We start from the raw sequence: 21,385 nt of genomic DNA on the forward strand, positions 1-21,385 counted from the left end.
AAAACTTTCGAATTCAGCAGTTGAAATGACACAATAAACTCCACGTTAAGTTAATTTATAGCTCTTGTCCACTGTGGGAAAAACTCAGTCTCATAGCACAATGTAAACTCGTTCTCATTCTCCCAAAATCAATGTGTACCTTTCAGAGACTTTGGAAGTTCCCTGATTTCCAAGGCATTGAAAAATTGTCTACCTAAAACAATAAAAGACGGCCGCCGTAGCCGAATGGATTAGTGCGTCACTACCATTCGGCATTCAAAGCGAACGTAGGTTCGAATCTCATGAAAGACCAAAATGAAGAAAAAGTTTTTTCTAATAGCGGTCGCCTCTCGGCAGGCAATGGCAAACCTCCGAGTGTATTTTTGCAAAGAAAAAGCTCCTCATAAATATACAGGTATCTACCGTTCGGAGTCGGCTTGAAACTGTAGGTCCCGCCATTTGTGGAATAACATCAAGACGCAAGTCACAAATAGGAGGAGGAGCTCAAAAGGTGCAAAGTCATCTCTTCCCTCTTATTCATCTAGACAGCGTCTGCAGAAGTCGTGTCACACTCTAAACAGTGGCCCAATATAACAGTAATTAATGTACTAATGCTATGCTCATTTTGGTTTAGCAGAGATTTTGTACGTTCAGCATTGAGACTCGGCCACAATTGTTGAGCGATTCTGAAGTTGTATCCCTTATGCTATCTTTGGTTCGTAGATTATATGCCTGTAAGGGTATTCTAATGTCATTGTATGTGGACTCATTAATCAGTTTGGTGCCAAATTTCGCTAGCTCAGCTGCCCTTCAGTTATTCTGGATGCCGCAATGCCAGGAACCCTTATTGCTTTTAGGCAAAATGACTCTGCTAGAGATGTGTGAAAATTGATGGCTACTTTAAAAGTTATCGACTGCTTTGGGAGGGATTTTATAGCCGTTAAGTTATCAAGAAAAATATAGATATTGCCTCCAGATATCTCATCTTACTGTACGAGCCTTAATTATTGCCATCAGTTCAGCCTGAAAAACATTGCAATAGTCGCAGTAGTGGTAATAAACTATAAGTAGACAACAAACTACGGCTTAAGTGACAAGCATGAGTGAGAAGACCAGCAAGATTCGGCGACCCATGAGGAGTTGTCTGATCTCCCATCGGGTGCGACCCAGGTGGTGGATAGGGAAGCCCTGGCATCACACGAGTGACCTTCCCTGATGGGGAACAACACTCGTGTGATGACTCAAAGTTGGCATAGAATCAGGGTGCCATTCGCGAACCATTCGCTGGCTAGGGAGGAGTCCCGAATCAAAACCTTCCTCGCCAATGGAAAACAACAAATATGAACGAGACTTTTTGAATAAAACGGTCCGCGGATGACATATGGCAAAAATACATTTTTTGTTTTTTGGTAGGACTGTTATAAGCTTACATGGCAAATTTCAGCGTGATATGTCACATAGTTTGTTTTCTGTGCTACTGTAAACAAGACAAGCTCGAGTGTGTTCTTCGAATTTAGCGATGGAAATTCAAGTTGAACAAAGAATTTGTTTGAAATTTTGTTATTCCAACAAAATTTCGGCTTCAGACGCCTTAAAAATATTACAGACAACCTATGGGGACTCTGCTCCATCGCGTGCACGTGTCTTCCAGTGGTACAAATCGTTCAAAGAGGGCCGTACAGCAACTCAAAAAACCACGCCAAAGTCGCTCAAAAATTAAGGTTATGCTGACTGTTTTTTTTTCGATTACGAAGGTGTGGTGCACTCGGAGTTCCTTCCGCAAGGCCGATCGGTTAACGCTGAATATTATTTAGACGTTTTAAAGCGTTTGCGCGAGAACATTCGTCTTAAAAGGAAGGAATTGTGGGACAACAAGTCATGGTTCTTGCATCACGATAATGCACCAGCTCACACATCACGTCTTGTTCGCGATTATTTGAACAAAAATAATGTTAATATCGTTCCGCAAGCACCGTATTCACCTGATATGGCTCCATGTGACTTTTTCCTGTTTCCCAAGCTCAAGTTGCCGCTCCGTGGAAAACATTTTGAGACAATTGTGTAATGTATGATGAGTAGCATGCTTAGCAGCAAACGTCACTTGCATTCTTCCGTTAATTGTGAACAGACGTGTTTCTCTTGATACATTTTATGGCGACGAGTAAAAAGAACCAACGTGCAAAGAAAAATTAAATTTGCCTTTATTGAATAAATTGTGATGAGTATTAGTGCACCTAAAAAGGAAAATTTAGAATTATCACAAGAAGAAAAGAAAAATAGTGAAGGTGAAGCAAGTCCGCTGTTGATTAGCGAAAACAACAATACAAGTGTCCCGCCCGCAATAATAAATAGAAATAAAAGTGATAAAATCACAATGTCAAATAGTTTTATTGGATTTATAGAACCATTTGTTCCCGGTGGCGATTTCCCTGGATACAAGGACAGAATGGATCAATTTTTTATATGTAACAAAGTTTCCAATGAACTTAAAGCACCTCTATTCATCACCATGTGCGGAGCCGAAGTTTATGAGCTGTGCAAGAAGCTAACAACACCTCAATTGCCGAGTCAGAAAACATACGGGGAATTGATGAAAATCCTAAGCGAATATTATCAACCGAAAAGGAATAAGCGTTCGGAGAGGTACAAGTTTTTTAATGCCATGCAAGAAGAAGGTGAGACAATTTCTGATTATATTGTGAGGTTAAAATTCTTATCGCAAGAATGTGAGTTTGGTGATTTTATTACAAATGAACATGCTAAAGATGTTGCTTATTTACAACAAAAGCACCTAAATGAGGAATTATTAGATCAGCTAATAAGAGGCCTTAGAAGTGAAAGAATTCAACAGAAATTAATGGATGACCTAACCTCAAATTTTGACAAAGCATGTGAAATTGCACTGCAGTTAGAGTTAACCAAACAAGGTCAAATCGAAATGCGTTCGAATACAGTAAATAGTCTAAAAAATGAAAGTAACGGAAACAGAGAGAAACATTCGTCACAAAAGAAGTCTGATTGGAAGCATAAAAATCAAAAAATACCACAGAAGTCTAAAAAGCCATCTGATGAAATTTCAGTACAAAAGTTCAACAAATGTAAACGATGTGGAAGAAAGCACGACGAGAAGAAGTGTCCCGCGGTCAACTGGGAATGTTTTAAATGCAAACGTAAAGGTCACACTTCATCAGTCTGTACATCTGAGTCGATCAAAGTCATCAACAACATCCACGGTGCCAGTGAAGCTTGCTACGTTACTGTCAACGTCAACAAAATCATTATCGAAATGGAAGTGGATAGTGGAGCTTGCACTTCAATTATTTCAAAGGATGAGTTTGATGAAAAATTTAAAAATGTCGAATTGGTCAAATCAAATAATAATTTAATAACTTTTTCAGGTCAGAAAATATTAGAATGTGGATCATTCATTGCTGAAGTGTGCCATCGGAATGTTGTTGTCAGTCTAAAAATGTCAGTCGTCAATATTGGAAAAAGGTTCAAGCCACTAATGGGCAGACCATGGTTGGATAAATTATTTAGTGGTTGGCGTAAAAGGTTTGAAACCAATATAATTAGCTTGATCGAACATAATGATATATTTGATAATATTAGAAGCAGATATCCGAATATAGTCGATGAAAAAATGAATGAGGTTATTAGAAACTTTGAGGTGGATTTAGTTTTACAAGAAAATAAGACACCAGTTTTTCATGCCGCGTATACTGTTCCATTTAAATTGCGTGAAAAGGTCGGTCAAGAACTTGAGCGTTTGTGTAAAGAAGAAATTTTAGAACCTGTTCAATATAGCCAATGGGCAAGTCCCGTTGTAATTGTTGCGAAACCGAACGGGGAAATAAGGATTTGTCTCGATGGAAAAGCATCGCTAAATAAATGTCTCGAATTTGCTCATTATCCTTTACCTTTGGTAGAAGATATATTCGCGGAATTCGCAAACTGCAAGTATTTTTCGGTTATAGACTTAAAGGGTGCATACCAACAATTGAAATTATCCAATTACTCTAAAAAAATTCTGGTTGTTAATACCCAAAATGGTTTGTATGCTTACAAGAGATTAACCTTTGGAGTAAACTGCGCTGCATCTATATTTCAATCTGTTATGGACCAAATTTTAAATGGTTTGCAATTCGTTAGAGCCTTTCAGGACGATATAATTATTGGAGGCTTAAATCAACAACAAGCCATTGAAAATGTTTACAGAGTCTGCGATCGTCTGTCAAAATTCAATGTTAAAATTAATATTGAAAAATGTCGTTTCTTAAAAACATCTGTTGAGTATTTGGGTCATTGCTTAACAGATGGTGGGGTCAAACCGAATCCAAATAGAGTCAAGGCCATTGTAAGTGCCCCAGCACCAACAAATTTGCAACAACTGCAGTCGTACTTGGGTCTTATAAATTATTATAGGAAATTCGTTCCAAACATGTCCGCTGAACTAAATGTCTTATATCGACTGCTGCAAAAAGAAACTCCTTTTCACTGGAGTGAAGAATGTCAAAGGGTTTTTGAAAAAAGTAAACAGTTCATTGTTGAAAATAATTTATTAGAACTTTATGACCCTAAGAAACATATTGTTGTATCAACTGACGCAAGTCCTTACGGCGTGGGTGCAGTTCTCTCACATATCGTAAATGGTATTGAGAAGCCGGTCATGTTTGCTTCATCCACACTGTCACCGGCAGAGCAAAATTATTCACAAGTTCACCGTGAAGGATTAGCAATTATTTTTGCTGTACGAAAGTTTCATAAGTATTTGTTTGGGCAGCCATTCACCATTTTTACAGATAACTCAGTAATTAAAGAAATTTTCAGCCCAAAAAAGTTGAATAGTGCGGTGGCAGTGGCACGTTTGCAGCGATGGTCGGTTGAATTGTCTATGTATCAATATGAAATTAAACATAAAAGTGCTAAGGAAATGTCTCATGTAGATGCATTGTCTCGCTTACCATTGGAAAATGAAAAAACGGAAATAAAAAATATTTCAATTAATTTTTTAAATGTTTCCAATGAATTACCTTTAAATTTAAAAGAAATAGCCAATGAAACAAAGGTTGATCCAATATTGTCAAAAATTTATTATTTCGTTAAAAACAAATGGCCAATTAAAGTTGAAGACAAATATAAAAAATATTTTGCTAATAGATCCAGATTGTCAATTGAAGACAATTGTCTGTTCTACTTTTCAAGAGTAATTATTCCAGAATGTTTGCGAAATCGTATGTTGAAAATGCTTCATGAGAGTCACATGGGCATTATTCGTATGAAAATGGTAGCAAGATCTTATGTTTGGTGGAATAATTGCGATAAAGACATCGAGAAATATGTTAGCAATTGCCAAGTATGTCAACAAACTAGAACTCCAAATAAACTCAAAACCGAAACACTTTGGAAAAAATCTGAATTTCCATTTGAGAGAATCCATATTGACTTTTTTGATTTCGCAGGAAAAAAATTTTTCTTAATAGTAGACTCATTTACGAAATTTTGTGAAATAAAAGTGATGAGTACTACCATAGCATCTCGCGTCATAGATCAATTAGTCAGTGTATTTGAATACTTTGGTTATCCTAAAAATATAGTTAGTGATAATGGTCCACCATTTCAAAGTAGAGAATTCATTCAGTTTTGTAGAAACAATGGTATTAATGTGTGTAAGAGTCCACCGTATCATCCAGAGTCAAACGGATTAGCGGAACGCTGTGTTCGCACGATAAAAACAGTTTTCAAAAAATATTGCTTGAGTAAAGAAAATTCACTATCCATGGAACAAAAAGTAAAAAAGTTCTTGCTTTACTATCGTAATACACCAACTACAGCAACCGGTCAGTCACCTTCAGCAATGTTGTTCGCATACAAGCCTAGAATTGTATTAGATTTGTTGAAAAGTGAAAAAAAACTTAAGCTTAAGAACACTAACAAAAGAAATTGTAAATCAAATAAGAATAATACACAATCCAAAGTAAAAAGAGCAAATCATGATTATAAAGTAGGGGAAATAGTATATTATTTAAACCATTTCAAAGAATTTGTTAAATGGATACCTGCTGTCATTGAAAAAAAGATATCTAACTTAAGGTACTTAATAAGAGTAAATAATCATATTCGTTATATTCATGTAAACCAAATACGAAAAAAGAAAACTTCAAAAAAATTTGTAAATTTAAAGGAAAATGTGAGATCTCAGCATGATTCTGAAAGTTGTATTCAGGATGATTTTTATAAAAACAAAGAAATCGAAAAACATGAAGATGTAACTATAAGTGGTGACAATCAATTAGCGATATCTGATTCCTTACGCAGGAGCGAACGCCGTGCAAAACCAATTGATTGTTACCAATCATTAGATTTTAGAAATAAAAAGGGGAAGATGTAATGTATGATGAGTAGCATGCTTAGCAGCAAACGTCACTTGCATTCTTCCGTTAATTGTGAACAGACGTGTTTCTCTTGATACATTTTAAATTGCAATCATAAAAGAGAATTCGAAGAAGGAACTGAAATCCATACCGAAATCGGCCTTCCAGAAATGCTATGATGATTGGAAAAAACGTTGGCATATGTGTATCGCCTCCAATGGTGATTACTTTGAAGGAGATAAAATAAAAATTGAACAATAATTAACCGTTTGTGTTTTATTAAATCAGTCTCGTTCATATTTGAGCAGAAGGTACTCCATGTAGAACACACACAAGTGGCAATCCACCCGCTTTAGTGGCAGGGGGCCCCAACCATTACTCAAGTCTCTCAGCTGTACGAGCTAGAGCGCATCATGCTATCGCAATCTCATCTTCTTCAGAGACTGAAAAACGTTTCCCAGTTTCGGAGTGGCTAAGTTGTGAGGTCACTTCAGTGGACATAATGCACCATCTCAGCGATCCACTCGCGTTTTAACTATCAATCACTCACAATATTCGCCTGATATGGTTCCCGGTGATTTCTACCTATTCAAAAAATTGCTTTTAGCCATGAAAGGAAAACGTTTTGCATCCTTAGGGGCCATCGAAAAGGCTTGTATCTACATCCTCAGGTACATTTCGGGCAATGATCAGAAACACTCTTTCGAAAAGCTTTTAGATCGCGCAAAAGATTGTATCGAGGCCAGAGGGGACTATTTTGAATAAATCAACTCGATGTTATCAGAACAAAGCTCTTGTTGTATCTATTTTAGCTCAGTCCTGTTTATTTTGGGTTGCGATTAACGATTTTTTATGGCCGAAATTGGATGGTATTGATGTGGACAATGTTTATTTTCAACAAGATGGCGCTACGTTCCTCACAAGCAATGAAACCATTGATCTTTTACGGAAAAAGTTGCCGGGCCGTGTTATCTCTCGAAGAGGTGATCACAATTGGCCACCAAGATCTTGTGATTCAACTTGTGACTTAACCATGTGACTTTTTTCTTAAGAGCCTCGTGAAAGAGAAGGTCTACACCAACAGCCCAGGGTCGATTCAAGACTTCAAAGATGGAATTCGTGAGGCTATCGAGGACATAGGGCAGCCACTTTACAATTCGGTTATGGAAAATTTCATGAAAAGGATATTGTCCTGTAAGCGTGGTTGTGGTGGTCATTTGCCTGATGTTATTTTCCACTATTAACGGCTTGCCTTACTCTTTATAATTAAATAAACATCCGATCATTTATATTTAAAAATAGGATTTTTCTTTGAGTATCAAAATAACACCTCTTATTGGATAACCCTATATATTTACGTGTTTTTTCGGGCTCAACGAGCGATTTTACATTTGATGGTCTGCTTCTACGGGGATATTGCCTGTAAGTATTCAGAAAATATTAACAAAGTTCGGATTGGTGTGAGTTGCCATAATATTGTCCGCCAGTGTAATAATTGCATTTCGAAACTATGTTATGAGTGGTTTCGGGTTAAAAGAAAATAAGAATCAATTAACGCGCCAACTTTCAGTTATTTCTCATACACTCTCGCCGTTTATACCAAACATTTTTTCAGTAGGAGCCAATAGAAAATTGTGACAATCTTTTACTTTTTTACTGAACTCTCTACCGAATAGTAAAACGTTTCCGCTAATACAGCTGATATCCTGCATCGCAATCTGCCCTACAACAAATAACTAAACACTGATACACAAATATTTACAAAGACACCAGCGTACGGAGTGTGTGTGGGTAGATGGACAATGTAAGTAAAAGATAAAGAGGCCACTGAATATTCTCTCTGGCAAACGAACACCTGCGCAACGGCAGAGAATACTGCTAAAAGTTTTTATGAAACAAAAAAAAAATAAATAAATAAAAATAATAACCGAAAATTTCTAAGGAAAATGCAAACACACACATACACATATATAGATAACTGTAGCCGTGCAATGCAATGTATGTGTGTGTGTACGCATGCGCTGCCGCCAAGTGTGTCGGTCGAAGCTGTTTGGAGCAGCTGCCAAAAGTTTTTCGTATACTTGGAATTTTTAATAAACATAAATGCTGGCTCGCGCTGGCTGTTTTGATAAAGAATGAAAGAAAGAGCAAAACAAAAAATAAATAAAAAAAAAATAAATAAATTTGTTTGCTCCACTTTTTAAAAATCAGTGGAGTATTTTGGTCGTTTTTTTAATTTTCTAGTTTTTTTTTTTCAAACGCGATTTACTGTTTGGTTGTGTTTTTTTTTTGTAGCGAAACAAGTAAAGAATGCTGGGCCGCAAGTGTCCTTCCATCGCCGTAACCGTACTTTTATTATTATTTATTTTTTTAATCTTTTTTGTTGTTTTTTGTTTTTGTTCTATCTCTGCACGCAACGTAATACACCTGTGTGCACACACACACACACAAACAAAAGAGAAACGCACACGCATACAGGCACGCATTTGCAAAGCAACGCAAACTCAAACCCATGCCTCAGCTATTGTGTATGCGTGTGTGTATGTGTGTGTGGGTAGCTGGGCTGCTGGAGTTGTTATTTAATATAAATAAAGTTGTGCACTTTTTCTTTTGCTTTGATCTTCATATTTTTTATTGATGTTTACTTTAATTCGCTGAAAGCTGTTCGAAAATGTGCTTGAAGAGAACTTGCGGAAAAAAATTTAACTGATAAAAAGCGGAAAATGATGCGGGAAAAAAGTTTTTAATTTGGAAATGATGTTGATGTAGACATACATACATATGCATAACGGTAAATGTGAGGGGGTTGACGATGAGAAAACTCATCAGTTGACCAAAAGCCTGCTGGTCGGTGCAGGCAAGTGGTATAAAATGAGAATAAAATATGAAATCTCAAAGTATTAAAACTGATTTTTCACAGACTCTGCCCCCCATAGAGGCAATATGCTCAAATATTTCGATTGAAAAATTCATTAAAATCAGAAACCCAACAATCGTGTAACTTGAAGAAAAAAGCACACAAAAAATGTGTTTCAAAAATATAAAAAATAAATAATAAATAATTGGCCTGTACACTTCTGTTAGGTGTTTTTCCAAGCTCCTCCTCCAATTTGGGGCGTGCGTCTTGATGTTGTTCAAGAAATGCAGTGGCCTACAATTTTAAGTCGACTCCGAATGACAGATATTTTTGTGAGGAGCTTTCACTTGGCAGAAATACACTCGGAGGTTTGCCATTGCCTGCCGAGGAGCAATCGCTATTAGAAAAACAAAAAGTGCGTGTAGCGTAGTACACATAACAGAAGTGAAACTTTCAAGGCAGACAAAGAAAGAGGGAGAGACCCAAGAGATAATGAGAGAGAGAGAGAGAGAGAGAGAGAGAGAGAGAGAGAGAGAGAAAGAATATATATCTAACTAAATTCATAACATTTGCAGAGAATACAAATAGACAAAATTTACAAAAAATTGAGAAGCGTCGACCGGTGTAGGTAAACGCCGGATACAAACCGTGGCAACAACGCGCACTACTCCGAGCATTTATCACCCGCACAACCGCAGTGAATCCAGGACCGCAGCAGCGGCACAAATTACCGCAAGGCAATACCAATAAATCCGATGCCGGAATGGATTGCACTTTATAATACGCACAAACACTAGCCAGGAAACGGAAATAAGCGCCAAATGGTAGGCACAAAAAGAAAACGCCAAAAAAATTGATACCAAAAAACGCCCCAAACAGTAGGCTCCAAGGAAATATACAGGGTTTGATTGAAAAGTAATGAGCCTTATTTTTTTAAGCAGTTTTATTAAACCCTTTGGCTTATACAACTAATATTCTTCAAAATAGGACCCTTGAGCGTCGATACACCGCTGGTAGCGCTCCTTCCACTGCAGGAAACATTTTTTAAACTCATCCGCCAAAATCGCGTTCAAATCGGCTGTCACAGTTTTTTGGATCGCCTCGATGTAGTCGAAACGCCTCCCCTTCAGATTTCTTTACAGGCGCGGGAACAAGAAGAAGTCCGGAGGGACAGGTCTGGGCTGCAGGGAGGGTGGGAAAGCACTGGAACGCCCATATTGGCCAGTGCAGAGGTACAGAGGAAGGCGGTGTGCGCCGGAGTATTCTCGTAATGAAGGGTCCAATTGTTGACGAGGTCGGGCCGAACCCGGGTGACGCGGTTTTTCTTGAACGACTTGTGTCACCATTTTACCTAGGCACTGGACAGAGATTGGTCCCCGTAAGCCACCTCGAGTAGCCCAATGGTTTCGGTACTCGTTTTGTTTAGCTTTACGTAAAATTTGATTGAGTAACGTTGCTCCAACGACCGCTGCATTTTCGCCATTGCAAAATCCTAACACACTTTTAAACCAGCTTTCACGCGCGGAGCGATGTTGACTGCACCGCTGTTGCTAGCGAAGTGGGACCGGTTTCTAGTGGAAGGTCCAACGATCATTTTCCCCGACCAGCCGATTCGGTTGATCGCTTGGCAGACGCTCCGCGCGGGAAGGCTTATTACTTTTCACTCAAACCCTGTAACACCAAAAATGTATTTCCTACAAGTTTGCACCAGCAAACAAGCGCCAAAAAGTAGGCAGTGTTATTTCTCACTAGAAATTAGCAACCACAAGGGAAACCTCAGGAAAAATAGCATAAAGTGTATCTAAGATATATGTAACGTATAGCTCTCTCTCTCCTTTTCCTCTACGTTATATCTTTTTTCTCTCTCGTGGAACGAAAATGCCCAAAACGTGGCATGGCCTTGAAATTTTACTCTCCATTCTCGCTCGTCCATCGACGCCTAAGAAGTTTCACTTCAAAAACTGTTCCTTTCATTCTGCTGTTTCGTGCACGAAGATTCGAATCTACGCTCTCCGAATTCCGAATGATAGTCAATCGCTAAACAATTCGGCTACAGTAGCCGCCCAGAAAATATAGACTGAGAAAATAATTGACTGATAATATGGAATTTTTTTTAACCCTATTCTGCGTGACAAGGAAAGCCCCTCAATATAAATTGCAATGAAATTTTGTTTCATACAGAAGGCTCTCTGGGATTTAGAGACCCCACAAATTTGTTTACTGGGTAGTGATTTGTTTACTTTTGCATTCTGCATTTCAGCAGCTTCGATTTTACGCCATAAGTCGTTAGTTGTTAGTCATGGTGCCTCCTCAATTATGCAGATCAGTGATTGGGTGAAATTTACTCCAGTCTATTCGCATAATTTTGTTTGCAAATTTATATAATCATAGCAGGAGTTCTATGGGGAGACCTGACGAAGATAAACCGAATCCGAATTGGAAACTCGCTGCTTGTCATGCAGCGAATTGAGGGTTTTAGTCTAAGCCGTATTCAAGTAATTGGCGCTCTAGAACAGTTGGCGCCCTATGCCCCACATGAAGTTAAAGGAAAACATATAACTAAAAATAAAGTTCATATTCGCCGTGATTTTTTTGTAATTTTTTATTATTTTATTTTGATGATTTTTGAGAAGTTTTTGGTCAAAAAAGTGTTCACAATATGAGGCTTGTGAGACGGTGCGTTATCATGGCGCAAAATCCATGAGTTTTCTTTCCACAAATTGGGCCGTTTCCTAAGCACATTTCTCGCCTAACTTCCAACTAATATTCTTTATTTATCGTAGAACCATTCAAAATGAATTCCGAGTGCACAACACCATGATAATCAAATAATCAAAGAAAACGAGTGCCATGACTTTCGCTTTTGAACGACTTTGACGTGGTTTTTTGGGTATCGACTCATGTGGATAGCGTCATTCAGCCGCCTGTTGACTGATTTGCATGTCAAACTCAAATACCCCCGTCTCATCACGTGTTATGATGCGCTGCATAAACATTGGGTCCGAATTCACTTGCTCAAGCATGTCTTCAGTCAACTTCTTCCGATGAATTTTGTTTAAAGAAATTCAACTCTCTTGGAACGAGTAGAGCAGCCACGCGTCTTGGCGTCTCATTTCCAATTGATGGTGTAAAATGTTGCGAATTGATTCGTGAGACACGCAAAGATCACGAGCCACCTCCCTCAAACTTAAATGGTGATTTTTGAGCAGCATTTCTTTGACCTTGTCTATGTTTTCTTCCGTTGATATCCGACGTTGATGAGCGACCAGATCGGGGCAAATCTTCCACGACTTCTCGGACCTCTACAAAAGCCATATACCACTCGTAGTCCCATGTTTTTGATAAAGCCCACTCGCGATAGGCTTTCTGCAACATTTTCAACGATTCGACACACGAATTCCCATTCAACCACAAAATTTAAAACAAATTCTTTGTTCGGTTTTTTTATCCATAGTGAAATCGCAGAGTACAGCTGCGGTTGACTGGTATAATTAAATGCCAAAAACAAGCTAATGGACAGATCTCGCTGAAATTCTGCGACACTATGGAGAACAGTTGTACTAACATTACAGCAAAAAAATTTGTGTACGCGCGCTTTATAAATGAATAATTCCCTAAATTTTTTTGACAGAATGTATACTCGGACCTGAATTAATGTTCACGACTTTCTGTGGGCGAAGCACATGGAAAGGTTGGGCATCTCAGGCAGTGCATTCTGCCCAGCTTGTGAAGAGGAGGATGAGACGGCAGACCACTTCCTGTGCGTCTACCCCGCCTTTGCTTGAATCAAGTTTGAGGTCTTTGGCACTGATGTGTTAAGAAGCGACCATCTTGGCTCCTTGGCACCACAAGATCTTCTCAGATTTCTTCGAAGTTCAAGTAGATTTAAAGAAAATTAAAAGGGAATCCAAGTGTAGTACAATTGACTTAATTAATGTCTGAGTGCTGCACTTGCTAGTTGGCCCGACAAAAACAAAAAAAAAAAAAACAATGTTCGCCACTGAAGCCAGTTTGCCCCTAAAGCAGGAAATTTCTCTAGAAAGTAGGAAATGTTGCTACTTTCAGGTATTCGCGGCGTTACCAACTTCGTCCATGAAGACTTTTATATAAGTTGGTGCAAAATTAATCACCCTATCGAAAGATTTATAATTTTTACAAATGGCGTCGTACGTCAACCATTGCCACTTGTGAACTAGACAGCGGTCTCATACAAACATGCAGCCAATGAAGCGCGTAAAGCTGAATATAAAAATTTTAAGTTTCTAAAATAATTTTTTTTTCGTAAAAAAGTTACACTAAAAGAAAACTGAATAATTAATTTTACGCCACTTCGTATGCCCCAGTTGCACTAATTTATCTTTCGAGGCAAAAGCCAAGTATGTGGCAAAGCTGACACATACAGTTATAACAACAACAAGAAACAACTATAGTATTTGTTGTTTATTGTGAACAAAAGCGCAGCTGAATACAATTATTTCAATATTTGCCAAAGTAAATTGTAAAATTGTTGTTGAAATTATTTGCATGTGTGGCCAGTGCATGAGAAATCAGAAAGTGCTTTGCGCTTAAAGCCCAACAATTTGCCATTTCTCCAATTTCCTCTGGGTGGATTTAGGGGCTGGTGGTGGCTTAACTCGGCGCTGAACTGCAGCAACAGTAATAATTAAAGATTTAAGTTTGCCTGTCCCTGTTGTTGTAGCAATGCAGCACCCACAGATCAACAAATATAATTACTTACAAAATAGCCTACCTCTACACCCGCCCACACTTGAAGGCTGTGTTTTCATTTACTTTACACCTATGGCATTTATTAGGCACTTCTACTACTCTTTTTATTAAATGCTTCCTTCAGCACTTCTGCCCCCTTCATCCACGTATAAAAACTTACTCACACGCACGTTCTTTTCGCATGTACTGAGCCGACATTGGTATTATGCAACAATTAAATTCATATAAAGCAATATCCTATGTGGCGGCATTGCATTGTTCAGCTAAGCTTCGAAATAAAATTCCACTGCACTCACAAAAATACATAGAAAATATACCACCACCTATGGCCACGTTTGCGTTTAATGCACAGTCGCAGGCACATCCTGTTGTTATGGCCTTCAATGGCCAATGTGCAACAAGCCTTTTCTGCACTCGCTCGACGCCAACAAAACACAATAATAATATGAAATACAAATGAATCTAACAAAAGCGTAAACAAAATGTACTTGAAATGGAAAAAATAATGGCAATAACATCGGCAATACAGCGCCAACAACAACAACTTCTGCATCCACAAAAATTGCACTGAACAGTGGGACAAGGAAACATTTTTAGTGCAAACTATAACGCGACCAAATATTAGATATGTAAGATATCTTAGGTATAAAAGTCAAAAAATGCAGTCTGTATAAACAAACCTCACTGTGAGCAACCCAATTCGGGTAGGAAACACCGAATTCAAGGAAGTAGATTTTCTATCAGAGATCAACCCTTGCCTGGCAATGGCAAACCTTCGAGTGCATTTCTGACATGTAAAAGCTTCTCATAAAAACGGTTTACCATTCGGAGACGGCATAAAACTGTATGCCAATCCATCTGTGGAACAACATAAAGGCGGGCATCACAAATTGCAGCAGGAGCTCGTTAACAGACTGCAACTGACAAGCTTCGATGGAGCTCCATGGTTAGTTTAGTTCAGGACCGTCGTCCGTAGTAGACTAAACTAAGCCAACAGGTCCTTTGTAATACCAGAGAATAGTTTACTTAGGTGGCGCAAAAGTAACCTAGCGAAGTTTTTTGGATGTAATTTAAAAAAAAAGTGAAAAACTTTGATTCTTCTTATGGATTATTTTTATTTGGTCTTTTAATTTTTTTTACATCAAGTCGGGAATATGATGTCATGTAAATGGCCGCCGCCACAGTTGATTGCCATTTGAGCCCTTTTTATGGCATTTTTCATCACTTTGGCCAAAACTTCCGGCGATAGGTCCTGACATTCTTGACGGATATTTGTCTTTAAGAGCTGCAAGAGTCTGAGGCTTGTTGACATAAACCCGCGACTTCAAAAAGCCCCACAAAAAGAAGTCTGGTGCGGTCAAATCAGGCCAGTGCAAATCGCCAAAACGGGAGATTAGCCGCCCGGGAAATGCATCCTTCAGCATATCGGTTGTGGCACGTGCAGTGTGTGCCGTTAGAACCACATGTTTTCCAATTCCAATTCATCAAGTTGCGGCAAAAAGAACTCGTTGATCATTGCTCTGTAGCGCTCACCATTCACAGTAACCGTTTGGCCCGCGACGTCTTCGAAGAAAAAAGGTCCGACGACTCCTCCAGCGAAAACAGCACACCATACAGAGACTTTGCGCGGGTGTAATGGCTCTTCGTGGGTAACATGCGGATTTTCAGTGCCCCAGAAGTGTAAATTTTGCTTATTTACGTACCCGCTAAGATGGAAATGGGCCTCATCACTCATGATTATTTTTGATGAAAAATCATCTTCCTCTTGGTGGTGATTAAGGATGGCTTGAGCGTATGTTAGACGCGATTGGCGATCAACAGCTAACAGCTGATGCACCGTCCGGACTTTGTACGGAAACATCTTCAAATGTACCAAAATTCGCTGATACCCATTTGCGTGCACGTCGTCTAGTCGATGTCGACGGCGCTTCCATGACATCCTCGGCTACAGCAGCAATATTCTCTGCAGAACGGCTACTCCGGGGTCTGCCACGCCTGGCAGCATCTCGTGTTGTGCCAGTCTCTTCGAGGCGAGCGGCTAAACGTCGTAGTGTTTCACCAGTAGGCGTTGGACGGCGAGGATATCTGCGACGAAATTCTCGTCGTGCTAAAGTCACCGACCGATTATTGGTAAAATAAATAGTCAGCAATATTCCGCGTTCTGGAGCAGTGTAGCGTAACATTGTTTATTAACGTGTATTTCGCATGTGTTTACTACACAAATGTCAAAACAGAACTGACATTAGGGGCCAATCGCAAAATTTATAGCATTTTCTGATAGGAGGATTACTTTAGCGCCACCTGTTACAATTCGCCATTGGTCTAAGGCTATTATTATATTAATAACTGCTAACTATATTATTAGATATTAATAACTGCAGTGATCAGAAAGCTTGTCCACTTGCAGGAATGTTAAGCCTATGTGTAAATATGACGAACTCCGTCGTACTCAATTTATACTATCACTATCACGAAGAGATTGTAAAACTATGATAGGCGTGCTGGCGGGGAATACCCCGGTATCAGCGTATGCCTATAAGATAGTAATATCGGACAGCGAGGAGGATTGTAGGGAGCAAAGTTCAAAAGAAACGATCTCCTTTGCGGATGTCCTCCGATATTCAAAGCGCGCTTAAAATATCTGGAGCTCCATAGTTTAATGGATTGGAAGCTATTTCAGTAATAAGATGGAAATGCCTCCTTAAATGCACAATAAAAACAAACCCCATAAGGTGGTTACTCTAAAACTCAAAACACATAACTAAAGAACGCCATCTGGTATCGCTATCGACCGACCCAGTCTATGCGTGACCAGCTCAACAAAATTTAACATAGATATTGCAGTTCCTAAAAGAGATAGTTGTTATTGTAGCTTTCTGCTGCATGGGGAATGCTACTGAAGTAGCAGTCCTAGGCCGGACATAAATCTGGGCCTATCCGGTGACATAGAACCAACCGCAAAGTGGGAATGTCCTTCAAAACGTATCTGAAATCGTTTGGACTCTTCACCTGCAGGCTGTCAAGCCGTGACAGAAAAGATATTCTATATTCTCCTGGGCCTATCTGATGTTTTTGTAGGAATCGATCCAAGGAACGCCCCATTTGATTACTAGAAAGCCAACAACGAAGTAGGAACTACGGTCTTGAAGCTTATTTTCGTACTACCGAGAGCGAGTATGGACTTTGGGGTTTCAACATTTATAGTTAGTCAAAGTTTCCGATCTAGTTTATCAGTTAGATTTCCGACCACGCTTTCGATCCACGATTGCAGAATACCTTTCAAAAATATGTAAGTAGACAGTTGGTTCATTTCTGATCTCAGTATCCGCTGGGGTCCTCACATAAGCTCGTCTACCTTGCAATGAACTGGAACCCAAACAGTGTACATTATCTCTGCTTAGCTGCCCCTAATCACCACTTATCCCAAGCCAGCTGATAGGCTTTGGTATGCGTTGGAGAAAGTCGGAAGAAAATCGGTTGCCATCATTGAGTTCGGCCACGATTGCATTGTGATCTTATGACAGTTTTGTATCGGGCGAAAAAAAACCAAACAGGTGAAAATAGAAGAAGAAGCTTTGGACTAAAGGATGACGACCAACAGTGTCTAATAACGTTCATATTAACCGCTTCAAGCTACTAATAAAATTCACCAGGTCTAAGATATTTAAATCAGCAATATCTGCATGTGTAGCTCCAAAGTGAGAGCCCAATTGGCTAAATCTTTACCTGACGAGAGCGAGGCAGTTGAGAAAAAGGTGCTGAGATGATTCCCTTCGCCCTCCAAACAACTTCTGCAGAAATTACTTGAAGCAATCCCAAGTCTCACCGCATGGACACCTAACGGGCAATGTCCGGTAAGGATACCTATCAAATTCGAGAGCTGCGGCTTTGTTAGCCTTAGATGTTTCCTCGAACACCCCCGACCTACCCGTGGCCAGAAGGATTTGCGCACTATTCCAGCAATCGCTGAGTTGACGCGAGGCTCGTCTTTCCAGGAGTAGACCACAGATTCTTAAGGGAACCCCAGTCTTTTCGTTTTGCGATGAGACCATCTTCAGGGTCTCCTGTCTAGCCAGCTCATCAGCCTAGCAGTTTCCCTCTATGACGCTGTGACCGATAACATATATGACCGTAATACTGAAATATTCGGGTGCAATTGGGTGAGAAATCAAGGAAATAATTCTGAACACACGAACAACGAGCCCGATTCCCTAATTATCGCTTGGCTGTCGAAGAAGATATTTACGTCTTTTACAGTAATTACAGAAGCGAGCAACTAATCCACTGCTTCCTTAACTGCGGCTATTCCACTTCGAAATCACTACAGTGGTGCGGAAGCCTTTGGGGAGCTTGATGGGGAGCTCCTCGCCATGCTCCGACTAGGAGCGCTAATATGTGCAGAGAGATTTTTTTATAGTTATCATTTGGTTGATCTCATAAATGCCATTTAAAATATATATTTTGGAGGAATAAGAAAATTTCATGAGATATCTAAGATATTTTCGATAGCCCTGCTCATCGTCGAAATAAAGCTAAGAAGCACTCAACAATTGATTTGAAATATTAATTAAAAATATCCAGATTTTTCCTGAAACAACCCACTGTGCACAGGGCCTTGCAAATTGTAATGGTGTAGCCTATGGTACGCGGTTGTTGCACACCAGTACAAGTAATTGCATTCGAGGTTAATACATGTAAACATAGGTATGTAACAGTATATTCCTATGTAAAAGAAAATGTTTTCGAAAATGAAAAGTTCGCCGGTTAGGTTCTGCTTAAAATATAACTCGCTGGCTATACCTAATAAAAGTCCACCAACATTGCGATGATTTTGTATACATACACATGGTTGTATGTATTTGTGCATTCGGACAAGGAGTGTCCTGATTTTTAGGATTTCGAATTTAAATTATGAATTTTATGCAGTTTTCGAAAAATTATGCTGGTAGCATATTGCCCAAGATGCTGTGAAAAATTCAAAGGGAAATTATTAAGATCAAAGCTTCAAAGTTCCCAAACTAAAGCTGGTTCATTGCAAAGATTTTTATGCAATTTGGGAACCTTCCTCCGATGAGTGCAGTTGTGTATGGATGAATGGTAAAACGAATTGAAAAGGTGTGACCAATATCAGACCCCTAACCGACTCACAGCGAATTTAGAATGAGCTGATTGGCTCAATGTTGCAGTATACGCACGTATTTTTGGTTCGCTCCGCAGTCTGTCTCTATGTACAGGGTGAACGATATGAAGTGTACTGGCATATTTTTTAGTCCTCACCTTGCTCTCCAAAATGGACCAGATGGAATAGTCCATCGGATTTACGTCTGGCGAATTCGAAAGCCATTGTGTGGACGAAATGAAGTGTGGAACAAGATTTTTTAACCATTCTTGGTTCACATGAGGTTTACATATGAGACAGTGCCGAGTCCCGTTGGAACGTCCCGATAATAAGTCGCATTCATTTTGACACCAGGCTCGATAAAAAAGATTGGAGAGCGCCCATCAGCGGTCACTGCGGCCCAAAGCATTACTTGCGATGGGAAATTGCTTCGAGTGGCCATACGTAGGCTCAAATTCTCAAGTAAACACGATCGTTTTGAGTGCTTATGAACTGCTCAATTGGGAAATTTTTTTCATCAGAAAACACAATGTTAGGAAATTCGCCACGTTCGTGCAAGCGCAACAACTCCTTTGCTCTTTCGCACCGAACTTTTTTTTTCTGGGGTGTAAGATCGTGAGCTTTTTGGAACTTGTAAGCCTTGACCTTGAGCTCATTTTTCAATATGCGTCGAATGCTGTTTTGCGATATTTTCAGTTCTTTGGCCATTTTTCTTCCACTTCGACGTGGTTTTCGTTCCAGTCGAGCCTTCACTTCCTGTAGTGCGATACACAAACTTTTATTCACTTTGAGGTGACTGAGCTCACGATCGTAATCAACCAAAGGTGTTGTATGCAAAGCACCAATGAAATTTAAATGATCATTTAAAATATGTTGACATGTCATTGGCTGATCTTGATTTTCTGCTCACATGAAATAAACACTACTAAATATAAGTCGTGTTCACTTGAGTGTCGGGCATCTATTCGTTCTCCGCACCCTATTGCTGTCTCCGAGTGCTCCGAAAAGGCACAAATGATTACTGTGGTAAATGCTCTGAGTAGTATTAATTCTCAGTTATCCCAAAAGTGTAATGGTTTGTGTGCTTAAGTACGTTCTTTATACGCAATAAACAATAACAACAATGTGATCATCTCTTCGTCAACTTCGGGAATTACAAGTTTACGCAATGTTGTTGCTAACTATGCAAATACAAGTATTTGACTGCAAAAAAATTAGCATCAAACCTCTGAAAACAAACACACCAACAAAGGCAGCACTTCAAAATCTGAACAGCCTCTCTTGAATAACTTGTCTCCATCTTCGCCTATCATCGTATCGCCTAATGAGAATCGCACTGTACTCACTGTGTTAAGCTCTAATGCTGATGGCTCCAATAAAGTAGTGCAAGCGAAGACGAAGTTGACGTCAGTGTCGGCGTCGGAGCCAATTGCTGCTGCGTCTACGAATACAACTAACGCACCTGTTGGTAATGTTGGATATACAAAGAATATTGGACTTTCTGCTGTAGGTTGCCGTCTGAACAGCAACTGATTGGTCGAGTGTGTGAAATGAGCGGGCAGAATTCTGATTCCGAACTCCCAATGACATGGCAGCCGAAGTTACTCGCTCATTTTCATTTTGCATCATAGCTGAAGGTCAAATATGGTAATCCATCATCCTTGGTATAGATCTACAGTTAGTAACATAAATAAGTATACAGGAGTCTGATTTATGAAATTGTTTGACGCTAACGCTTTCCTTAATAGGTATGTAATCAAAATATTTTACACATGGCAATTGTGTACTGGAATAAGCTTTCATATGCGCCTTGATTTAGCTGTAAATTTTAGGTACGGTTATCCACGCTTTGCTTTGTGTTTGATGCCAGCGAAATTTATGTCACAAACGTTAGTACACGATTGTTCAGTTAGCATAACATTTACTTTTACGTAGTAGTAAGAGGAAAAGAGCTTTCTGATGATTTAAAAAAAACTGAAACGGTCGTTTGATAGATAGGAGTTTTGCTACAGTTCAAAATATTGTGAATATATACGTATATAAAAGTGCGGGAGGCACCACTAATAAAGAGCGTTGTGGGCGTCCGTCGCTCTTAAGCCCCAGAGAAAAAAGCTTAGTCGTACGGAAAATCAGGACAAACCCCAAAATAAGTGCCCCCAAATTGAAATCTGAAGTTGGAAATGAGACTGGAAAACAAATTAGCACCCAAACTATTCGCCGGGTTTTGCATAGTGCTGGTTATCATGGGCGCAATGTTAGGAAAAAGCCCTTCCTGAGTAGTGTCAATCGGATTTCATTCGCAAAAGATCATGAAAAATATGACCAAAC

The 21,385-nt window shown here is 39.3% G+C and overlaps 1 protein-coding gene across 1 annotated transcript; it reads left to right on the forward strand.

Moving 5' to 3' along the window:
* The first annotated feature begins 2,197 nt into the window (after positions 1-2,197).
* LOC128864618 (uncharacterized protein K02A2.6-like) lies at positions 2,198-20,590 on the forward strand. The gene is made up of 3 exons (XM_054104377.1): positions 2,198-3,278; positions 3,378-4,336; positions 20,276-20,590. The coding sequence occupies exons 1-3, from the start codon at positions 2,198-2,200 to the stop codon at positions 20,588-20,590; spliced, it is 2,355 nt and encodes a 784-aa protein (XP_053960352.1).
* Positions 20,591-21,385: the final 795 nt, after the last annotated feature.

Source organism: Anastrepha ludens, chromosome 5 (assembly GCF_028408465.1).
Source record: "Anastrepha ludens isolate Willacy chromosome 5, idAnaLude1.1, whole genome shotgun sequence".
Taxonomy (NCBI): domain Eukaryota; kingdom Metazoa; phylum Arthropoda; class Insecta; order Diptera; family Tephritidae; genus Anastrepha; species Anastrepha ludens.

Coding starts and splice junctions, on each gene's coding strand:
- LOC128864618 (XM_054104377.1), top strand. CDS start 2,198: ATGAGTATTAGTGCACCTAAAAAGGAAAATTTAGAATTATCACAAGAA. Junction 3,279..3,377: donor TATCGAAATGGAAGTGGATA/GTGGAGCTTGCA, acceptor TAACTTTTTCAG/GTCAGAAAATATTAGAATGT. Junction 4,337..20,275: donor CAAATAGAGTCAAGGCCATT/GTAAGTGCCCCA, acceptor CAAAAAAATTAG/CATCAAACCTCTGAAAACAA.